General features: G+C 39.7%; 1 protein-coding gene across 50 annotated transcripts in view; it reads right to left on the reverse strand.

The window, feature by feature from the left end:
* TTN (titin) overlaps positions 1 to 20,774 on the reverse strand; it is a 290,139-nt gene that overhangs the window by 107,995 nt on the left and 161,370 nt on the right. For 46 of the 50 annotated variants that reach the window (XM_088676590.1, XM_088676579.1, XM_088676604.1 and 43 more), the window contains 27 exons: positions 20,395 to 20,466; positions 19,131 to 19,208; positions 18,733 to 18,831; positions 16,940 to 18,349; positions 16,465 to 16,548; positions 16,091 to 16,174; positions 15,759 to 15,842; positions 14,596 to 14,679; positions 14,031 to 14,126; positions 11,628 to 11,705; positions 10,960 to 11,055; positions 10,378 to 10,464; positions 9,961 to 10,008; positions 9,291 to 9,371; positions 8,549 to 8,602; positions 7,064 to 7,459; positions 5,527 to 5,802; positions 4,008 to 4,283; positions 3,691 to 3,830; positions 3,011 to 3,137; positions 2,643 to 2,906; positions 2,263 to 2,529; positions 1,842 to 2,105; positions 1,605 to 1,744; positions 1,321 to 1,447; positions 904 to 1,170; positions 536 to 802 (listed from right to left, as the gene is read on the reverse strand). In XM_088676590.1, coding sequence (XP_088532716.1) covers positions 536 to 802; positions 904 to 1,170; positions 1,321 to 1,447; positions 1,605 to 1,744; positions 1,842 to 2,105; positions 2,263 to 2,529; positions 2,643 to 2,906; positions 3,011 to 3,137; positions 3,691 to 3,830; positions 4,008 to 4,283; positions 5,527 to 5,802; positions 7,064 to 7,459; positions 8,549 to 8,602; positions 9,291 to 9,371; positions 9,961 to 10,008; positions 10,378 to 10,464; positions 10,960 to 11,055; positions 11,628 to 11,705; positions 14,031 to 14,126; positions 14,596 to 14,679; positions 15,759 to 15,842; positions 16,091 to 16,174; positions 16,465 to 16,548; positions 16,940 to 18,349; positions 18,733 to 18,831; positions 19,131 to 19,208; positions 20,395 to 20,466 — 5,346 coding nt within the window. The remainder of the gene's footprint in view (positions 1 to 535; positions 803 to 903; positions 1,171 to 1,320; positions 1,448 to 1,604; positions 1,745 to 1,841; positions 2,106 to 2,262; positions 2,530 to 2,642; positions 2,907 to 3,010; positions 3,138 to 3,690; positions 3,831 to 4,007; positions 4,284 to 5,526; positions 5,803 to 7,063; positions 7,460 to 8,548; positions 8,603 to 9,290; positions 9,372 to 9,960; positions 10,009 to 10,377; positions 10,465 to 10,959; positions 11,056 to 11,627; positions 11,706 to 14,030; positions 14,127 to 14,595; positions 14,680 to 15,758; positions 15,843 to 16,090; positions 16,175 to 16,464; positions 16,549 to 16,939; positions 18,350 to 18,732; positions 18,832 to 19,130; positions 19,209 to 20,394; positions 20,467 to 20,774) is intronic. The other 4 variants (XM_035134059.3, XM_035134116.3, XM_035134317.3 and 1 more) reach the window with 4 other exon arrangements.

The following is a 20,774-nucleotide window of genomic DNA, read 5'->3' on the forward strand; positions in this document are numbered from 1 at the left end:
AGATGTTCTTTTAGATATGCTGGTCCCAGACCACTTAGGCCTTTATAGGTCAGGACTAGTACTTTGTATTGTGTTCCCGGAAAGAAACAGGCAGCCAATGGATGCAATGTTTTAGAAAAGGGTGCAAATTCAAAGCAACAACTACAATGAAGGAATGAACCGAAGGACAAATCAATAACAAAAGGATTGCTAATAAGGTAGCATGGCAATATGACAGAGCAGATCACCTAGTGGCAGTCAATCGTCAGAAGCTTTCTGAAAGAGGACAGATGGCCCCCAAAAGAGGAGCTCATATGAACCTCTTCTTGAAAGCATGTTCAAAAGTATGAGGTCTGCTGCCAAGGAAGCCCTAATGTGGAGGCAAATCTAGCTGTTCCATAAGAAGCTGGAATGGGATCTCCCCGTAAGATTTAAAGAACTGCTCTGAGGAAGGGAAAGCCCATGTGAATAAAGCTCCTAAGCACACGGTTATGCTTCTAGAAGATGTTCTACCTGAGAAGAGCCATAACGTAAATCAAACTCAGACCACACATACCAAGGACAGTAAGTTTAGCTTCACACGATTTGCCCATAGCTTCCACTTTTATCTGAGACGTGTCATCAATATTGAGATCTTTGAAGGTGAGCGTATGGAATTTGCCATCGTCCTTCATTGAAACCACCTTGGTGGTATGGAGCCGTTGGTCATTCTTATACCAGATAACAGGGATATTGTCATGGGAAAGCTCAACAGTAAATTCTGCAGTCTCGCGCTCCTTTGCAGTTACATCCTTGAGAGGGGTAATGAATTGAAGGCGAATGCCTAAACCACAAAAGCATCTCGTTAAAGTTAAACTGTGACGAATCAAATGACACAAATATGAAAACCAAACAGCGCCGGGAGAACCAGAGCTACAAACAAACCTTCAATGATCAGCTTTGCACTTGTCCGTTTGTCTTCGGCCTCAAACATGTATTTAGCCTCATCCTCAAAAGCCACGCTCTTAATGGCAAGTGCATGCTTTGTGCCTTCTGTTATGATTTCAAATTTCTCATCCCCTTCAAGCTCTTGGGTTCCTTTCAACCAACGGAAAGTCTTCGGTTCCCTTGATACCTCACATTCAAACTTTGCAGCGTCCTTCTCAAAGACTTTAATGTCACTGAGCGGAGTTATGAAGATGAGAGGCAGTTCTGAAACCAAACCAGGTTATTAAGAGCGTTAGACATGTGTTTGTTTGTTTTTCTATAAACTGCCCCAGCAATGGATTTTGTTGATGTTGTTGCTGGGCAATAAGAAAACCCTGCAAGATGGGTTGGGAGTTGATGCCTTCTGGAGCCTACCTTTCACTTTCAGATTTGCAGCGCTTTTAGCATTTGCAGCTTGGAAGGACACTTCTCCTGTCATATCCAGTTTGCAGTTGTAAAGAATCAGAACATGTTTCTTGCCATCTTCAATCATTTCACAATCCTGATTTTTTTTTTAATGAGGGTGGAAAAAACAAACAAACAGATTTGTCCTAATCACTCATGTGTTCTCTAAAACTTTCTAAGAATTGTTTTTGTGTGCTTCTCTTAAAAACAACAACACTTGTGTTGTGGTTTGGGTTTTTTTTAAACAGACTTACAGGTGAAGCTGTTAAAGTTTCTCCCTTTAACTTCCAAATGGCATGAACATCAGGCTCAGAGATTTCGACCTCAAATCGTGCTGTTTCGCCAACAAATACTTCCACTCCATAAAGAGGACGCTCTATTTTTATCATACGAGCTGAAAGCAAATATGTATATATCTCAGATTTCCTGCCTTGACCAGTAAGGTGTACAATGTTTCGAAGAGTTTCTACTGAAAGAGGACAATCACTTACCCTCAATCTTAACTTCAGAATTTGTCTTGTCAGTTCCACAGTTACATTCATAATTTCCCTTATCAGCATCGGTTGCTTTTTTAATTTTTAATATGCGGCGCTTGCCGTCAGTCTTGATGGAAATTCTCTTGGAAGCTACAAGTTCCTCACCATCTTTATACCATTTCACCGGCACATCTTTGCTAAGCTCACACTCCAGAATGATATCATCTTTCTCAACAGCGGTATAATCTTGCAATTTCACAACGAAATATGGATCGGCCTCTACAAGATATGGGTCAGGTATGAAGTGTTGTTGTATTTTTTTTTGAAGAGGTTAGTAATCAGAGTGAATTAGTACATGAAAAACATAAATGCTAAAAGACATAAAGATAAATACATACAGATCCAACCAGTAACAAAATGTGACAACATAAATTACCTAAAACCTTCAGGTTTGCCTTAGTGTGCAATGCCTTCACTTCAGCCTTGATTTCGGAGATGTCATCAAGCGTCACTTCTCTGATTTCTAATTTGTGTTTCTTCCCTTCTACAGAAATGAGAACTGTTCTGCTATTGTGGATTTTCTTATCATTTTTGTACCAGGTTACTGGCATATCTTCATGAGAAAGTTCAAAATCAAAGTGGGCTGTTTCTCCTTCCTTCACTGTCTGATCTTTGAGCGGGGAGATAAATTTCAGCCGGACGCCTGAAATAGAGGGAAAGACAATTAATGCCATCTGGTCATAACCAGTGGTAGTTTCAGATGACTAATTCTTGTTGTGACTTTTACAGTGTAATACTTGACAGTAAAGAACTTGCCTTCTACAAACAATTTTGCAGTGCTTTTCTTCCCTTCGACTACAGCAGTGTACTCTCCTTCATCATCAAACTGAGAATCATTGATGACCAGAATGTGTTTTGTTCCATCTGCAATTATGTCAAATTTTTCTCCAACTTTGATTATATCAGTGCCTTTAGTCCATATCACATTGGCTTCCCTGGTGAGCACACATTCAAATCTCGCCTGCCGTTTCTCCGGTACAGTCACATCTTTCAAAGGCACAGCAAAGTCCAGCTCGATTTCTGCAAATAAAGAGAATATTGAATTGAATATTTCCCCCCACATACTACTACAGTGGCAGAAACGACAGGCTAATTGAAGACACATTTTTAGTGAAACACTTTACCTTTCACTGTCAAAATTGCTGAAGTCACTGCATTCAATGCCTGGTAGAGAACCTCTCCAGCCTGGTCTAGTTTGACTTTGTGTAAGGTTAAGAAGCGTTTTCCTCCTTCGGCTCTGATCTCACAAGTCTGGAGGGAAAAGATGAAAAAGTTCACGGTAACAAAAGAAAATTCTAATCAAAGCATGTTGTGTTGATTTAAAAACAACAGTTCGTAAAGTCCTCAGAATGTGATGGTGAAGTCCTCTATGTAATTTAAATGACCCAGGGCCAAGATATTCCCATCGTCTTCCATCTTCCTCTGAACTAAACAAAACTTGGGGCTGTCCATAGGACTCAGTAATAATCACCCTAAAATTCCTCGCATATGCGATAACAAAAGTCTCCTTAGGATTGCAAGTAAAAATGTGACAGTGAGGTATACAGTGAGCTAGCTTCATAATTAAAATGTGCCTTTTTGAAAGCCACACTAACACATAGCTGCCAAGTTCTCCCCCTTTTTAAGGGAAATTTCCTTATGCTGAATAGGCTTCCTCGCGAGAAAAGGGAAAACTTGGCAGCTATGCACTAACATTAAGCCCAAATGATTCTAAATCCTTCTTTTTGGTATTCTGCAGAGCCACAATTGACCAACATAATTATACTATATTTACATTCATGAGGTCTTAAATACAGATTCTTACAGGTGAGGGTCTGAGTGTTTCTCCTTTCAGTTTCCATTCACCCGGGATATCGTCTTCAGAAATCTCACAGTCAAAGTTTGCTGTTTCTTTTTCATAAATAGTAACATCTTCAATGGGCTTAAGCAGGTCAACTTCACGTTCTGGCATTTAGAAATGAACAAATTTATAACATATATGCAATCAATAAAGTACTTCAACAGTCTTGCAGGCTTTCATCTTTTTTCTTACTTCCACCCCATCTTTAGTCTTACTGTATTAAATAACCCCCCCCCCCCTGGCAAATGTATTGCATCAAAATGTATTGCATCAAAACTTACCACCCAGTGTCAGTTTAGCTGGGTATCTCTTCCCTTCAACTTCCACGGCATATTCTCCGAGATCTTCTGGCGTGCAGTTCTTAATTTTGAGGAAGAGATGAGGTCCATCTTTTACAATTTCTGTTTTGTCATTGGGTTCAAGAGGAATCTCCTCTTCACCTTTGTACCATTTAATATTTGGTGTATCCTTCACAACATCACAAGCAAAGGTAGCAGTACCCTTTGGTTTCACATGCTGGTCTCTAATAGGCTTCACTAGCCAGTCTTTTATCACTTCTGTATAACAAATGACAAAAAAATAATAACCATTAGAATTAGCATAATGCATGTAGAGATGAATAGCAAGGGTCCTTTGCGCTATGAGAGAGAGAGAGAGAGAGAGAGAGAGAGAGAGAGAGAGAGAAAGGTTGCCCACCTCTCCTTTCTAATTGTATTAAAGGGATAGCCAAAGTGCCATGAAAGCATGGATAACACAGAATAAAATGCCTTGGCATTGCCACATTTGTTGTATGTTTTTTTAATTAATAACATAAGCGTTGCAGTGTATCTGCTTTGAAAATATATTTTAAATTGAAAAATAAGAATTTATTTTTATTTTTATTTTGCTTACTTGGGAACGCTTATATATATATATATATATATATATATATATATATATATATACAGTGGTACCTCGGTTTATGAACACAATTGGTTCCGGAAGTCTGTTCATAAACTGAAGCGTTCATAAACTGAAGCGAACTTTCCCATTGAAAGTAATGGAAAGTGGATTAATCCGTTCCAGACGGGTCCACGGAGTACTTAAACTGAAGCGTTCATAAACTGAAACATGGGTGTAATTGGTTCCGGAAGTCTGTTCATAAACTGAAGCGTTCATAAACTGAAGCGAACTTTCCCATTGAAAGTAATGGAAAGTGAATTAATCCATTCCAGATGGGTCCGCGGCGTTCATAAACCGAAAATTCATAAACCGAGGTGTTCATAAACCGAGGTTCCTCTGTATATATATATAAACCCAAACATATTTTTGATGGCCTCATTTTGCTCAGAACTGCTGGACTTTGATGTTATTGCTAAATATTTCCCCCCCCCCCCGCCCTCAAATAAGATTATCCCAAGTGAGTCATGGATGACCACAGATCTTCAGTCTTGTGAAGGCCATTTTATAAACTTTGCACAGATTGATACTGTAGATTTCCACCTGAAGCTGTTGGGAGTACAGCAATGTGTGATATTGTGACTGAATCGTTTTCTAACTGGCAATTAAATGCTGAGTTCCAGTTCTAGTGAAACCAGCTCTTCACTAAAGACCTTCAGATGATTTCAGCACAAATTACACAATCAGCTTAAGTGAAAACCAATCTTCTTAAATAGATCAGTGAAGATAGAGCAAGGTAAAGAAGGACTAGCATATAAGAGCAAAAATAACGCACCAGGCTTAATATTACACTATAGAATTCCTTCATATCCCAATTTTATCCCAAGCACACACTATACACTGTTTTGAAATTTAACTTACCAACCACTTTCACAGTTGACTGACAGACGAGGTCAGTATTCTCAACAGTCACAGTGTATACACCTCCATCAGTGTCATCGGCATCCATGATTGTAACGGCGCGCTGCATGCCAATAATACCCAGAGCAAATTTTCCAGATTTGTCTTTGATGATTTTCCCATCTTTTCTCCAGACCACATCTCTCTCTTTGTTCAGCTCACAACTTAGATAAAAGGGTTGCCCTTTGATGACAGTAAGTTCCTCCTCCAGAGTCTTCACGAAGCGCACTGGTAATTCTAGGGAAGAGGAAAAATATTATTTGCATCTTTTCCCCGTTCCCACAAACCAGTGGTTCCCAACTGGGGGTCCGCGGACTCCAAGGGGGTCACAGAATCACAGAATTATAGCATTGGAAGGGACCACAAAGGTCTTCTAATTCAACTATGCAGGGACTTGATCCACAACCCTGAGATTAAGAGTCTCATGCTCTACTGATTGAGCAATCCACACTTGGCATAACCCACATGGTCCATGGCACCATTAACATAACAAAAACTACCATAGAGATATTTCTGCCCCCCCCCCAAAAAAAAGCAGGGGGTTCGTATCTTGGTTTTTGAAAAACAGGAAGTCCACAGTACTTAGCTAAATGGGAACCATTGCCATAAACTACAGTATATAAATTTAAGCTTTCACATTAGAATGATCACCCTAACTTCAGAGATCCACATGTGCTCATATAGACATGCTTATCTCTTGATTTCATTCATTATAGGGGTGTGACATGCATGCATAAAGCAATATTCTTCTCAGCCAGGAGGTTCTGTGCATGCATCAGAGTACCTATGCCCAGAATAAATTGTCGAATTAGGGGCATGTATGTATAATTTGATGCTTTTGAATTATGGTGCTGGAGGAGACTCTTGAGAGTCCCATGGACTGCTAGAAGATCAAACCTATCAATTCTTAAGGAAATCAGCCCTGAGTGCTCCCTGGAAGGACAGATCGTGAAGCTGAGGCTCCAATACTTTGGCCACCTCATGAGAAGAGAAGACTCCCTGGAAAAGACCCTGATGTTGGGAAAGATGGAGGGCACAAGGAGAAGGGGACGACAGAGGACGAGATGGTTGGACAGTGTTCTCAAAGCTACGAACATGAGTTTGACCAAACTACGGGAGGCAGTGCAAGACAGGAGTGCCTGGCGTGCTATGGTCCATGGGGTCACGAAGAGTCGGACACGACTAAACGACTAAACAACAACAAATGTATAATTTAATTTATGAAGGAAGACCCCATGCCTTGCTATCACTAAAACTAAGCTTATGTAATGAAGTAAGCACACACTCCTTAGCTACTTCTGTTGTCTCCCCTGTGTTAAAATATTGATTGTAAGACACTTGGGACCAGGGACCTGTTCCATTGTGCTTTGTAAAATATTGTGCTATGGATGGCATTAATTAACAAAGTATCAACACTAATGCAAATAAAATGTAACTTTGGGGCATAAATAACCTGTACATAAGCAACTCAAGCCCAATTGGAGATGCCATAAAGTACCTTCAACAACAAGTTTCGCTGTAGAGGTCTTTTCTTTATTTCCCAGTTTCAGTACACAAGTGTATTCCCCAGCGTCTGAAAGCTGGACATCAATAATGTGGAGCTTTCTGTCTTTCCCATCAGAGAGGAACCTGTGCTTAGGACTCTCGCGGATGTTGCTGCCATCTTTCATCCAAGAGGTAATGGCAGTGGAGGGAGAGATGAGGCACTCAAAGATGGCGGAAGAGCCTATCGACTCTGCTTCTGTCAGCACTATATCTTTAATTTCTGTAACAAACTTGAGCGGCACAGCTTTCAGCTGGTATGTGAAAGGAGGCTCATCCGGAGGTTTCTCGCCACCACTTCCTGGTCTTAATTTCCTCCTCTCGGCATCTGCTGGCGAAGGTGTCTTTTTGGCTACAAGTAATATATTTAAAAGGGATATTGGTATGAATCTCACAGTTAAAGTCAGCAGAGGTATGATGAGAGATGACAAGTCTTAGACACAGCAGGAAAACCATGCAGTTCTTTCTGTTTAAGTGGCAATTTGTTTACCCCTAGAACTTTTAAATCTATTCTATATACAAGCCAGTCAGTTCTGTGCTTTTGACATTCCAATCCCATTCTAGCATGACCAAGATACAAAATGCAAGGCATGGCTGTGGCATGTAGAAGCCCATCTTGCGCCTTTGTGGTTCCTACAGACAAAGTATTGTTCTGACCAAAGAGCAAAACACTTCATACCTCCTTTCTTTAATTTGATTGCAATATTTGTCCACCCACCCACCCCCACTCCTGTCTACTTATTGTAGTCTAGGAATATTACAAAACAACAACAAAAAACAGATTATTCTAGATTTTTATGTGATCCTGTTAATTTAGGCATGCTAAAGTCAATCTTGTTTTAAGTACCATTTGGTTACAGGAAAACATGGGGTGGCGTTCAGCTACCTTTTTCTCTGCATAGACCTAGTAAAATTAATGGGCATGACTAAATTAGGTCTACAGTCAAACTTCAGTTCCCAAACACCTCCGTTTTGGAATGTTTCAGCTCCTGAACGCCGAAAACCCGGAAGTAACTGTTCTGCTTTTCGGAATCCGAGCATGGTATGCGGCTTCTGTTTTGAGTTTCCGTATTGTATTTAGGCTTCTGCTTTCAGTTTTCAGTTGCCGAACGTTTTGGTAGTTGAATGGTCTTCTGGAACGGATTACGTTCAACAACCGAGGTTTGACTGTATTAATTTCAATAGGTCTCTACTTTGAGTAAAATTTAGCTTACTACCACCTAGGTTCTCTGAAAGAAGAGACACCACTCATTGTAAAAATGTTGACTACAAAGGGTGTGTGAGTGTCTTTGCCATTCATTTATCAAATGGCTCACAGGTTTATACTAGATAGTCAGCTATTTGGTAGTTCATAGCATAAATACTGGGACTGTTGATCACAGTTACTATATATTTAAAGAGGCTGGGGGGGGGCAATTTTCCATTTTATAATCTCTCTTACCTTTAATAGGAAGTTTAGCCTTTCCAGCTTCCTCCTTTGGTGTAGTTTTAGGCTCTGACATAAAACAGCAACAGCAGTATTAGATAATGAAGTCCAGTTTAATCTTATCTATCATCTACTTACCTACCTATCATCTATCATTTCCTCAAAGTGTTGCTTCTTTTTGCATTCATTTTACTTCTGCGAAGTTGTGCATATTCAAATGAATGAATGAATGAATGGTTTAATTCAGCCTCATTTCCCTCCCTCGTGGTAATAGTCTTGTCATCCTCTTGGACCCTCAAGCCCTCCTGCTAAGTGTAGCCATTTCCCCATCTGCTATCATTGAGTCCTGGGTAAAAGGTGTGTGGCAGAGACTGTGTAGGGGTTATACATGTACATGTTATATAGGACAGCGTCCATTCAAGGTTTGGGCCCCAGATGTTGTTGCACTACAACTACCCTCACCATCGATTAAGGAGGCTGGGAATGGTGGGAGTTGTAGTCCAACCACATCTGAAGACTCGAGGTTGAAGAACACTGATGGCACAACAAGATGTGGCCCCTAAAGGTTCTTTAGTGAGTTGTGTATTGTAAACATTTTTGTTAGTAAGAACATTTGAACTCTCTCATGATTGTTGTGCTCATGCTTACTCATAAAAAAGTTCATAGAATCGTGATACAACCCTGCTCTTGAATATATTACAGAATAGTAATACAGCCCCGCCCTTGAATGGGTATATTACTGAAGTAATAGTCATACCTGCTTTCTTTCCAACCACTGGCGTTGTTAAAGGAGCTGCTTCGGGTTTGGGCTCTGCGGGGGGCTTAGGAGATTTTAGGGCTGTAGAAAAAGTTCATATATATTTACTGAGGTTGCAATCCTCAACACACGTATACTAGGAAAGCCTCACTGAGTTAAGTGGACTTACTTCTGCACAACGATGATTAACATTATACAATGCACATTTTAAAAAATCCTTTTAGTCTGCAATCCTACACATATTTACCTGGGAGTAAGTCCCATTGAAGGCAGTGGGGCCTTACTTCTGAATAGACATACATAGGCTTGCATTACTAGTACTTCTTAGAATCATGAAATAGATTTTCACTGGCCTTAGCTTGTCACAGAAATAGACAGTGGTATTAGTTGGGATGAATCTTTAACAAGCAAACTTGTTGGAATGAATCTTTAACAAGCAAAACATAAGCAGAACACTACAGAATTCTCAAATGTGATTGCATAATTTACAAATGCTAAAATGTAAGCCCACAGTCTGATAAAACAAGGAGCTGCACCAGCACATAAGGGTATAGGGTGGGATTCAAAGAAGCTCATGTTTATATTGGTGCTCCTTCGATTTTATACTAACATCAGAGTTAACTAGACTGAAGGGAAATGGTCTATAATCAGTGGTTTAAAAATGTCCTACCCGTAGCAGGCTTCGGTTCAGGAATTGTGGCTGGTTTAGGCTCTGGAACTTTGAACAAAAAAATAATAACAAGTAGGTCAATCAATTTTTTTAAAACAGAACATTGCAAAACCAACAAAATGCATAAAAATAGTTGGAGAGACACACAGCACAGTTAACAGAAGCCTTAAAGACATTCATATACTGCTACAGGGGAACAGAACCGGCTTGGACCATATAAAGACAAATAAGAGGACATTTAATGAAGAAGAAGAAATGATTAGGTACAGCATGAAGAATTAGGGAACAGCTGGAAGAGCACAAAGATGGCATTTATAGCTGGCTTGTTTTAAAGATTAGTGCAGCTCACAGACCTGATTCAACATCAAATGCCGTTTTAGTTGTATAAGCGATTATAAGAGCACTACATGTTTGTACCTTTTGCTGGTTCAGGCACAGGTTTTTCTTTTTCTTCCCTTTTCTTGAAAGCTGGGATCTCAGTTTTCTTCTTTTCAACCTCCGGCACTTTAAAAAGAATATTTGTTTTATGCGGAAGCTGAATTCATATATTTTGACTTCCCTGATGCATTAATCGAGTTTACCCTGAACCATTTGGCTGGTGTGATTTATTTGAAACAAACAAGAAATAAGTTCAAAGCCTGTCAAATCACTACATGTGGCAAAGGTGGACACAATAGCGATAATGAGGAAGACAGATTGAAAATATCATTGATAGAATATAAGTCAGATGTAGCTTTCTACAAGACTTCTTGCAGACAAAGTGAAGACCGAAAAGACAGAGTGTGTCGAAGGGATGGGAGAGGGAAAGTTGTTACATTACAGATTGTGTCCCCAAATTTCTGAATATTCCAAATGGTTGGGATTTTTCTTTCCATGCTGGGGAACTATTCAAAATTCAGATGGTTTACTGTTTCAGATTCAGAAAGTATTTGTGAATATGGGGATCTAAGAAGGGTCTCCTACTGGTTTAACATCATAGCAATCTGATTTTCGTTGTACCTTCAGGCTTCTTAATCTTTTCAAGAGGTTTGGGTGGAGCTTTTGGTTCCTTCTCTGGCTTAGGTTCTTCCTCTGGTTTCTTAACTGCTCTTGTGACTTTAAAAGAAAAACAATTTTCTTTCAAGAACAGTGTGATAAAGTGACAATGAACTTTATTAATAAATGACATAGGCCAACAAATAGGCTTGGTTTTACACCTGGAGAATAGTGACCTCTTATTTCTCAAGGCTGATAAACTGATCACCACTTAAAATCTGCATGATGTGATAATCTACAATCAAGTCCTTTTTAGAATTGCGGGTGAAAGCAAAGCAGCGATTACTGTATATTCAAAAGCAAAAGCAACAACAGCTTTCTTTATGTTGAGAACAATGTAGGCACCTTAGAACTTTCAACTGTCTGGGAGCTTCCAGCTTCAGCTATGGTTTCTAGTAGAGATTTCTGCCTAGAATAGGCATGTCTAGAACTAGCATTTTATTTGAACCAGAAAAGGAGATAATCTGCTTGATGAAATTGTTTATGGGCTTCTTGAGATCCTATAGTTGGATGCAGGAAGAAGCTGAAGTGGCTTAGCTATTGCAGCTAGACCTCACAATGTGGCGTTAGGACTGAAATATCACAGCAGTGGGGTCCTCCAGCTTTTGAAAAAAGCAACACGGCTAAATTACCTTTTTTCAAAACAACTTCTTCTTTAGGTGGTGGAGGGGCAGGCTCAGGAGTGGGTCTCCGTGGCTTCAGTCCAGGTGCTTAAAATGATATTAATTTCAGAATAAGCGCACATGCAATCATCGCCATTGGGTATTTGATGTACAATAAGCATTTAAAACTGAAAAACCTCCTATTATAAGAGAGCTATGCCTTCCAGTTCCATTTGAATAATCACAAAACATGGAGAAATCAGCTGCTTTACTTTTCTCCTTGTTAAGTTTGGTCCTCTCTTTCAAAGATACTTTATTTCAGAATGAGTTTTTTAAAAAAACAAAAACAACCACCACCATTTTTGTTGCTAAACTTTAATTTTTGACTTTAACTTTAGTATATACAGTGGTACCTCAGTTTTCGAACATAATCCGTTCCGGAAGGCCATTAGACTTCCGAAACGTTCGGAAACCACGGTGCAAAGGGCAGGCTGCAAAATCAATGGAGAAACTTGGGGAAAAAGCTTCAGTGGAAGCCGTTTGACTTCTGAGGCGCATTCAAAAACAGAAGCATTTACTTCAGGGTTTTCGGTGTTCGAAAACCGAAACGCTTGGCTTCCGAGAAGATCGAAAACTGAGGTGCCACTGTACTGTATTGTTAGTCGTGATAGCAAGGCCATGATGAAGAAGCCACAGAATCTGCCATCCGAAATGAAAATATGCTTCAGTAAAAAGAAAAAAAGGGGGGGAAGTGAATCGAGTTGAACACAAAACAACCACAGGAAGTCACACATGGAAACGGAATGAAAAATATAGTACTTTGTGAAATATACTAAAAACTACAGTCTATTGCTCTTTAAGACAAGAACAAGACACCAGGGGCTGTGGGAAACTTTCCACATAGTGGCCGCTTGGGCTGGGGCCTTATTAGGATGCATGCAGCCTGAAGAGTTTACATTGCTTACTTTGGTTCTAGCATATCTGATCATACAATAATTTGTTTTCACTGGATCTATATATACTTAGCAGAGAGGACATCCACTTCTGTTGAAACTTTAATAGATTGTGTAGGCACAATGTTCCTTCCTGACTTATGAGCTATAAAGACCCTATAAACAAGTTTTCCCCTGTGAATATTGCGTGAAACTATTATTACAAAAGTGTGTGTGGTGGTGGGGGTGGAGTCTTGTTTCGGGAAGAGGATCTATTTCCCTCTGTCTTGAGATGGTGGGAAAAGAACAGATTTTTTAAAAGTAAATCCAATTCTTGTAGGACGACCAAATGTTATTTAGGTGATACACTTTGAAATATTGAACTATGTTTGATCTTTCCATGATGCTGTATAAGATCAGAATATTGCAAAATGTGAGATGTGGAGTAATATTTTTCATGGTACCTTAAAAAAAGCTACATATAGTTGTTTATTTTGATAATCCACTGCTGATTTTCATTAGGAAATAATAAATCTCCCTCCCTGTAATGCTTTGAGTTCCATTTTCTCTATCCTTAATTCTGAATGCTAGTTATATTACATCCATGCTTGACACATGCACTTTCAAATAACTAAATACAATCCAAAGAACTATAAAACAAGTTTCACACACTCAGCAGGACTTTGGACTTGTGAATCTCAGACAGCAAACAAACATGCCACATGTTGACTGGTGTTTGAAACTCAGGAGAGTTTCAAAAGCAGTTTGTGAGGTGACGTCGTCGTCATCATTTGTTAAATTTATAACCTTTCCTTCCTCCTGAAGGAGCCCAGGGCAGCAAACACACAAAAGACAAAACAGTTAATTCACCTAAAAACACCCAATACAATTCCAATACAGATGCAGACTGGGAAAGATCTCTATTTAAAAGGCTTGTTGAAAGAGGAAGATCTTCAGTAGGCACCAAAAAGACAACAGAGACATCACTTGTCTAATGTTTAATAGGACAGAATTCCAATTGGTAGGTGCCAAGACACTTAAGACCTGATTCCTACATTATGTGGAACAAAGCTCTTGGTAAGATGGTATCTGGAGGAGGCTATCTGCAGAGCACAGACTGACTGAATGTACTGTATAAGGGGTTTTTCTCACCATGCATAAAGCCTTAGACAACAGGTAAAATTAACTCTCTGGACTGCAAACCCTAATTGCATATTTATAAAAAAGATAAAAAAAATGAAAACTGTGAGTAGGGACATTAGACCGAAAACCATTCAGACAACATTCAGTTAGACTTACATTAATATATTAACAGCGCAATCCTATATACACCTACTCAGAAGTAAGTTTAATCAGGCTCACACCTGGGATGGCAGGTGGGAATAGGATGGCAGCCTAAAGATCACACTTTCAAAGAACATTATTATGTGTCAATAGGCATTAGTTATAAAACTGGGGGCTTAGTACAGTTGTTAAATACTGTTGGGGTTGCTGCTGATACCTTTAAGCTGAACCTTTTCCTCCTTAACCTCCTCTTTTGGTGGGAAAGGTACACGGGGTTTGGGTTTTTCAGGTATCTTCTTCTCCGGTTCTGGTTCTTTAAATGATATTGCGGTAGATTCAGTGCAAATGTAATTATACTATATAAACCTCAGATGAAAGCCATCTAATGTATCAAAGGAAATAAACTGCTTTTATAGACTCCATTCGTAAAACTCCCAGTAATGCAAGTGCAAAAATAAACAACTCAGCTGAAAATATCTGATGGCCCATGGGTTCAAGAAAGTTTTTGGAAAAGTCATTAGTAAACTTCCAAGTCAATTAAGAGGGAAAGGTTTTGTAAACGAGTGTTGACAAGGTCAAAGAAAATGGGAATCACCAACACAGTTACAGAAAGCAATACAACATAGGAAATACACACATACAAACACACACACAAAAATAACAAAACAAAACATACTGGAGTGTACACATCATGGAACATACCACACCTACTAATTCTAATTCGGCAAGATGGAGATGGTGCAAAAGAAAGTGGTATATTTCATTCACACTTTAGTATATACCTTCATATGGAATTATCTCCTCTGTTTCTGGAATAGGAACAGGTACTGGCTCTTCTGGTTCAATTTCCTCCGTAACCTCTGGCTCTTTAAAGAATATCGACAACGAAGATAAGATTGCCATTTAAAAGAGCGAATGGCAAGAAGAATTGAAGACATATTGCACAAAATAGCGGGGACATTATTACAACATACACATCCACAGACAAACACACCAGTGTCACAGTGTATTTTTTTTTTTTACATAAATGGGTGGAAGGCCCTTAGAATGGATGCTTTTGTAAACAGAAATTGCATCAGGCCTCTAGGAACCCTCTGCACAAAGACCTATATATTCTGCATTTGATGGGGCTTTTGAAAAGTATATGTCTAGATTATATTCACACATATTTTAAAAAAAGGATTGTTGCCATCGTATTCACAGATATTTTTTGATATACATGTGTTTTTCCCCTTCAAAGAAGTTGGGGCAGCTTTGATGGCCTGATTAAGTTTCAATTTTGTACGAAGCAACTATTTGATGCAGTTGCGTTTCATTCAAATGTTCAAGATTCTAAGCGTGGGTTTTCCACGGTTAGAATTGCTTGCAGCCATTAAAGGCTGTGGCTTGAAATCCGTATTAAGGTAGAAAGGCAGACTGTTAACTTTCAACAGATGGACTTCATAAAGAATAGACAGAGTCCTCTACCACTACTACCACCCAGCCTTACATATACATAAAGGTAAAGGTAAAGGGACCATTAGGTCCAGTTGTGACCGACTTTGAGGTTGCAGCGCTCATCTCACGTTATTGGCCGAGGGAGCCGGCGTACAGCTTCCAGGTCATGTGGCCAGCATGATAAAGCCGCTACTGGCGAACTGGAGCAGCGCACAGAAATGCCATATACCTTTCCACTTTAGCGGTACCTATTTATCTACTTGCACTTTGACGTGCTTTTGAACTGCTAGGTTGGCAGGAGCTGGGATCGGGCAACGGGAGCTCACCCCGTCGTGGGGGTTTGAACCTCTGACCTTCTGATCGGCAAGCCCTAGGCTCTGTGGTAAAACCCACAGCGCCACCCACGTCCTATTACATATACATACAGGACCACATAAAACGTAAGACCAAACAAAGCAGACATAGCAGTCTGGATAAGAATGATGTTGTGATTAATAGGGAGAGCTACCTTCTGCAGGCAGAGGTTCCGGCTTTTTAGGAACAGCAAGAGGGGCCTCTTCTTCTGGCACAGTTTTCTTAGGGACTTCAGGGACTTCAAGAAATTTTAATTAGTTTTACTTTCATGTAGGTAAAACAAACAAGGCATTAAAAGCAAAAACAGAAGTGCTAAAGGTATTGAAGTTACCTATTGTGTTTGGAGACAAACACTCCCTCACCCCCATCCCCACCCAAGTTAGGCTCAGCCTGTCATTTATGCACATTAGTACGATTTACAAATCCAACAGCTGAACCAAACGCAGCAAGCAAGATAATGATTTTCTCTGTGAATGATAAAAGTACCTTTTGCAGGAGGAGCTTCCGGTTTTTTAAGTGCAGCAGCTGGCTTTTTCTTTTCGGGAACAACTTTCTTGGGCTCTTCAGGTACTTTAAAGATAATATTTCTATTTTTACTTTGAGAATTATCGAAGTAAGAGGTTCCAGATGTTAAGAATAGGAACGAAGAATTAAGGACGTATCAAAAGCAAGATTAATGCTACAGACAGATACACAGACGCACATTGTATCTAGAGACATACAGACTTCGTATTATACTGTAAAATGAACACTAGGTTATTTCAGTCAAGCTAAAACTATAGGAGAGACAGCACAGCACAGAAGAAGAGAGTATTTTAAGAAGAACAAAGAAATTATCTTCTTTAGGTGTGGACATATACCTTTAGCTGGTGGAGGTTTGATTTTTTTAGCCACAGGAACTTCTACTTTCTTTTCTGGGACAGCTCTCTTGGGTACCTCAGGCACTTTAAAGATATTAGTTGGTTTGTTAAAAGACAGGGAAAAAATATATCCGTCAACCCACAGGCACATCAGACATCACCTTCATCCAGCTTCAAATGAATAATTCTTCCTGAATCTGTTTCAATTCATACATTTAAGTTTTTATTTATTTATTTGCACGTCAATTAATAATGGAAATTTCAAATTCTTGCAGGCCTAAGCAAGTTGCTTTGAAGAATCAGAAAGAACCTTTCTCTCTTTCACACACCCACACACCCATGTACACACACGGCAACTTTGTTCACAAGAGCAGTTTTTCGAATTGCTCAGCAGAAAGTTGGCAAAGCAACCCTTGTCAACGTTCTGCTTTAAAGAAGACACACTCTTTGTACTGGAATAGATTATGCCATATACCTGGTTTCTTAGGTACTTCCATAGGCTCTCCAGGAGCAGCAATGACTTCTGGTTCCTCAGGAACAGCTCCAGGTGCTTGAAGTGCAAGAATGTCCTCAGACCCCTCAATGACGTATTGTTCTGCCTCTTCCATCTCATAAGCTGCAGCGCTCTCAGGTTCCCCAAAAGCAGTTATGGCCTCTATGTCTTGGTAGACGGAAACATGTTGTCGCTCTCTCTTTCCGATAAAAGTCTGCACCTCTCGTTCCTCTTCATGCTCCTCAGTCTCTTTAGCTGGTGGGCGTTCTGGTTTTTTGAACAAGGGTTCGGGCTTCTTGGGCGGTGCCACAAGCTCTGGTTTTTTAGGCACAGCGGCAGGTTTCGGCTTTTTCGTCACCACAACGTGTTCGAGTTTCTTGGGAGCAGCTTCGGGTTCAGGTTTCTTCGGTGCAGCAACAGGCTTGGGTTTCTTGGGCACAAGGGCAGGCTTAGGTTCCTCAGGAGCAGCAATGACTTGGGGTTCCTCAGGGACAGCAACAGGCTCAGGTCCTGCAAGGGAAACGATGTCCTCAGACCCCTCAATGACATATTGTTCTTCCTCTTCCATCTCATAAGCTTCAGCACTCTCAGGTTCCTCAAAAGCAGCTATGGCCTCTATGTTTTGGTGGACGGAAACGTGTTGTCGCTCTCTCTTTCCAATAAAAGTCTGGACCTCTCGTTCCTCTTCGTACTCCTCAGTCTCTTTAGCTGGTGGGCGTTCTGGCTTTTTAAACAAGGGTTCTGGCTTCTGAGGCTCTGGTTTTTTAGGTACAGGAGCAAGTTTCGGCTTTTTAGGCACTGCAATAGGTTCTGGTTTCTTGGGCACAGCCGCAGGTTCTGGCTTTTTAGCTACAGCAGTAGGCTTTGGCTTTTTTGGCACAATAGCAGGCTTCATTTCTTCCAGAGCAGCAATGGCTTCTGGTTCTTCTGGGACAGCTTCGGGTCCTTCAAGTGAAATAATCTCCACTGATTCCTCAATAAAGTATTGCTCAGGCTCTGTGATCTCAAAAGCCGAAGCACTCTCGGGTTCTTCAAGTGCAACTATAGCCTCTATGTCCTGGTGGACAGAAACATGCGTTCGCTCTCTGTACCCAACAATCGTTTGCACCTCTCGTTCTTCTTCATATTCCAAGGTCTCTTTAGCAGGTGGGCGTTCTGGCTTTTTAAGTACAGCCTTTGGCGGTTTCGGCACAGCTGCAGTTTCTGGTTTCTTAGAGACAATGGTAGGCTTGGGTTTCTTAGGCACAATAGCAGGTTTGCGTTCTTCGCCAACAACAGTGATGACTTCTTCTTCAACAGTGATGACTTCTTCTTCAAACTCAACAGTGACCTTTTCTTCTTCATAAACACTAATGGTCTCTGGTTCTTCAGACACAGCAAAGCGTTCTGGTTCTTTAGGTAAAACAAGAGTTACTTTTTAAACTGGCACAGTTTTCCGAAGTACTTTGGGTGCTTAAAAGAGATTAGTTTTACTTTTAAGAAGGGGCAAAAGATATGTAGCTAATATGACGAAGAAGATTGAAACATAATGGACAATTATAACAAAACCAGCCATTGTGTGTTTGCATACTAGGACACAGAGAAAGCAGTCGTGATGAAGTTCAGCTCACAGCTAAGCATTTTTTCTCTCACACACTGGACTGAACCAACAGTATTGTTTACAAATGAAATTTTAAGCAACGGAGCACAGACAGAACAAGAATCTCCCAGACATCTGCTTTAAACATCTGCATCAAAACCACATTCTTTATAATTGCACTAATGCTGAAATGTACCTTTAACAGGAGGAGGTTCTGGTTCCTTAAGTACAGGCTTTTTAAGCACAGGAGTCGGTTCTTTCTCTTCGACGACAGCCTTCTTGGGCACTTCCGGCACTTTAAAGATATTAGTTAATGCTTACTATTGAATTTTGAAAGCACAATGAAATGTAAAAGACGGGAAAATGTCTAAGCTTGAGATGTAAGGTGAGGGGGCATGCATGCTTGCTTTTGTCCCCAGAATATTGTACCAACAAACTACCATGAAGTACAATCCACTTGCACCACCAGTAGAACTATGAGGATAGAGATGCTAGGCACATAAAGCTACTCAAAAGAATGCATGACATAGACTCATAAGGATATCCAAAAGATGATCAAGAGAATAAGAAAAGGATGGTTTTCGCTTCATATACCTTTAGGTGTTGGTGGTTCTTTCTTTTTGAGTGCAGGGACCTTCTCCTCAGGCACAGGTTTCTTGGGCACCTCTGGCACTTTAAAGATATTTGTTTGTTTTACTATTATTAATTCTAAATGCAATGTGCAAGATTATGAAGAAACTGCGAGACACAAAACGTGACGATATACAACATTATCTACTAACAATAACATTGAAGATCTATCTCAGCCTCTCGCTTTTCTCTCTCATTAAAACAATCACTAATTCAGACAATGCAGATAGAAAACAAAGGTATCAAATACAAACAAAGAAAATACATTTACAATCCCACTGTGACAAGATAGTATTACATCCCCACTCCTCATAAACAGTAAATCTGTAAAAAGATTGGAGTGGTTTTAGCCTTGGTTATATTTACTCTATTACTGATGATTATATATGAACTGGGTTTTTAGTGTCACACTGAATGCAATATTTGATAAATATTTTCTTCTGGGCCATCATATATTCCTAAGGTGTTCTCCTTAATTCTCAAAACATCCAATGACTTTAATGGATAATGAATAAGGTTTATGCCTTTGACAAGAATTTTGCCACCTTATTGGAAGATGACACAACACAACTGGAAGTTTACATCTCTTCTTTGAACTGTTGATATTTTGTATTTTGATTTATTATTGACATGCATTGCCTAGGCATACCACCAACTTCTTTGCGACCCACCAAGCTCAATGCAACCTAAATGTTACTGGCAGCTCATAAACCTCTGGCTTTTCTTACTCAATGTGATCAAAAAGACTATAAAATGTATCTATTTGATACACATTTGGATTACAGCTCATAAACCTCTGGCTTTTCTTACTCAATGTGCTCAAAAAGACTATAAAATGTATCTATTTGATACACATTTGGATTACAGGTCACTTTGGGCATAATCCAGTTAACGTTAAGCACTTTGTGCTTAATCCTTCCATTGAAATTAATGGGACATGCATAAACTTCCTGCTCATGTTTAGTCAGAAGTAAGTCCCATGGTGAGCTTTGCTCTCAGATGCGTGCATAGGACCGTAGCCTTAAAATGCTTAGCTTCACCCGGATTGTGTCTAATAAATGCCACATTTCAATGGGAAGTAATAAATGAAGGAAGTGAAGGCATGGGAGCAAGGCAAAAGCTGGAATCCTGCTCCAATTAAAACCCATGGGAGTTTTACCACTGATTCTATATAAGCAGCATTGTACCCAAATATTTTGACTATGATTATTTCAGAATTGACAAATACCTTTAGCAGGGGGAAGTTCTGGTTTTTTTGGTACTTTTTCTTCTGGGACAATTTTCTTGGGCACTTCAGGCACTTAAAAGATATTAGTTTTGAATGTGTGATTGTCAAGGATATAAAAGATTTGAAAACAATAAACACAAAACTTAAAAACAGTGACAAAAACAATATTCAAATACAATTTTCTCCTCCTCTCCACAAACGCAGACAGTATATTTTCTTTATTTTCATGCTATATCCCTGATTTGTTTGTTTGTTTGTTAAATGAGTGTTTCTTCCCTTTCCTGAGAAGTTATGCAGATCTCTAAAGTGCGGTAGTTTAATTGCCACCCTATTTCTTTGTCCTTCTGTTAAATTATCACAATCCATGGAAGATGAGCATA

Source organism: Zootoca vivipara, chromosome 1, assembly GCF_965207765.1.
Source record: "Zootoca vivipara chromosome 1, rZooViv2.hap1.1, whole genome shotgun sequence".
Classification (NCBI taxonomy): domain Eukaryota; kingdom Metazoa; phylum Chordata; class Lepidosauria; order Squamata; family Lacertidae; genus Zootoca; species Zootoca vivipara.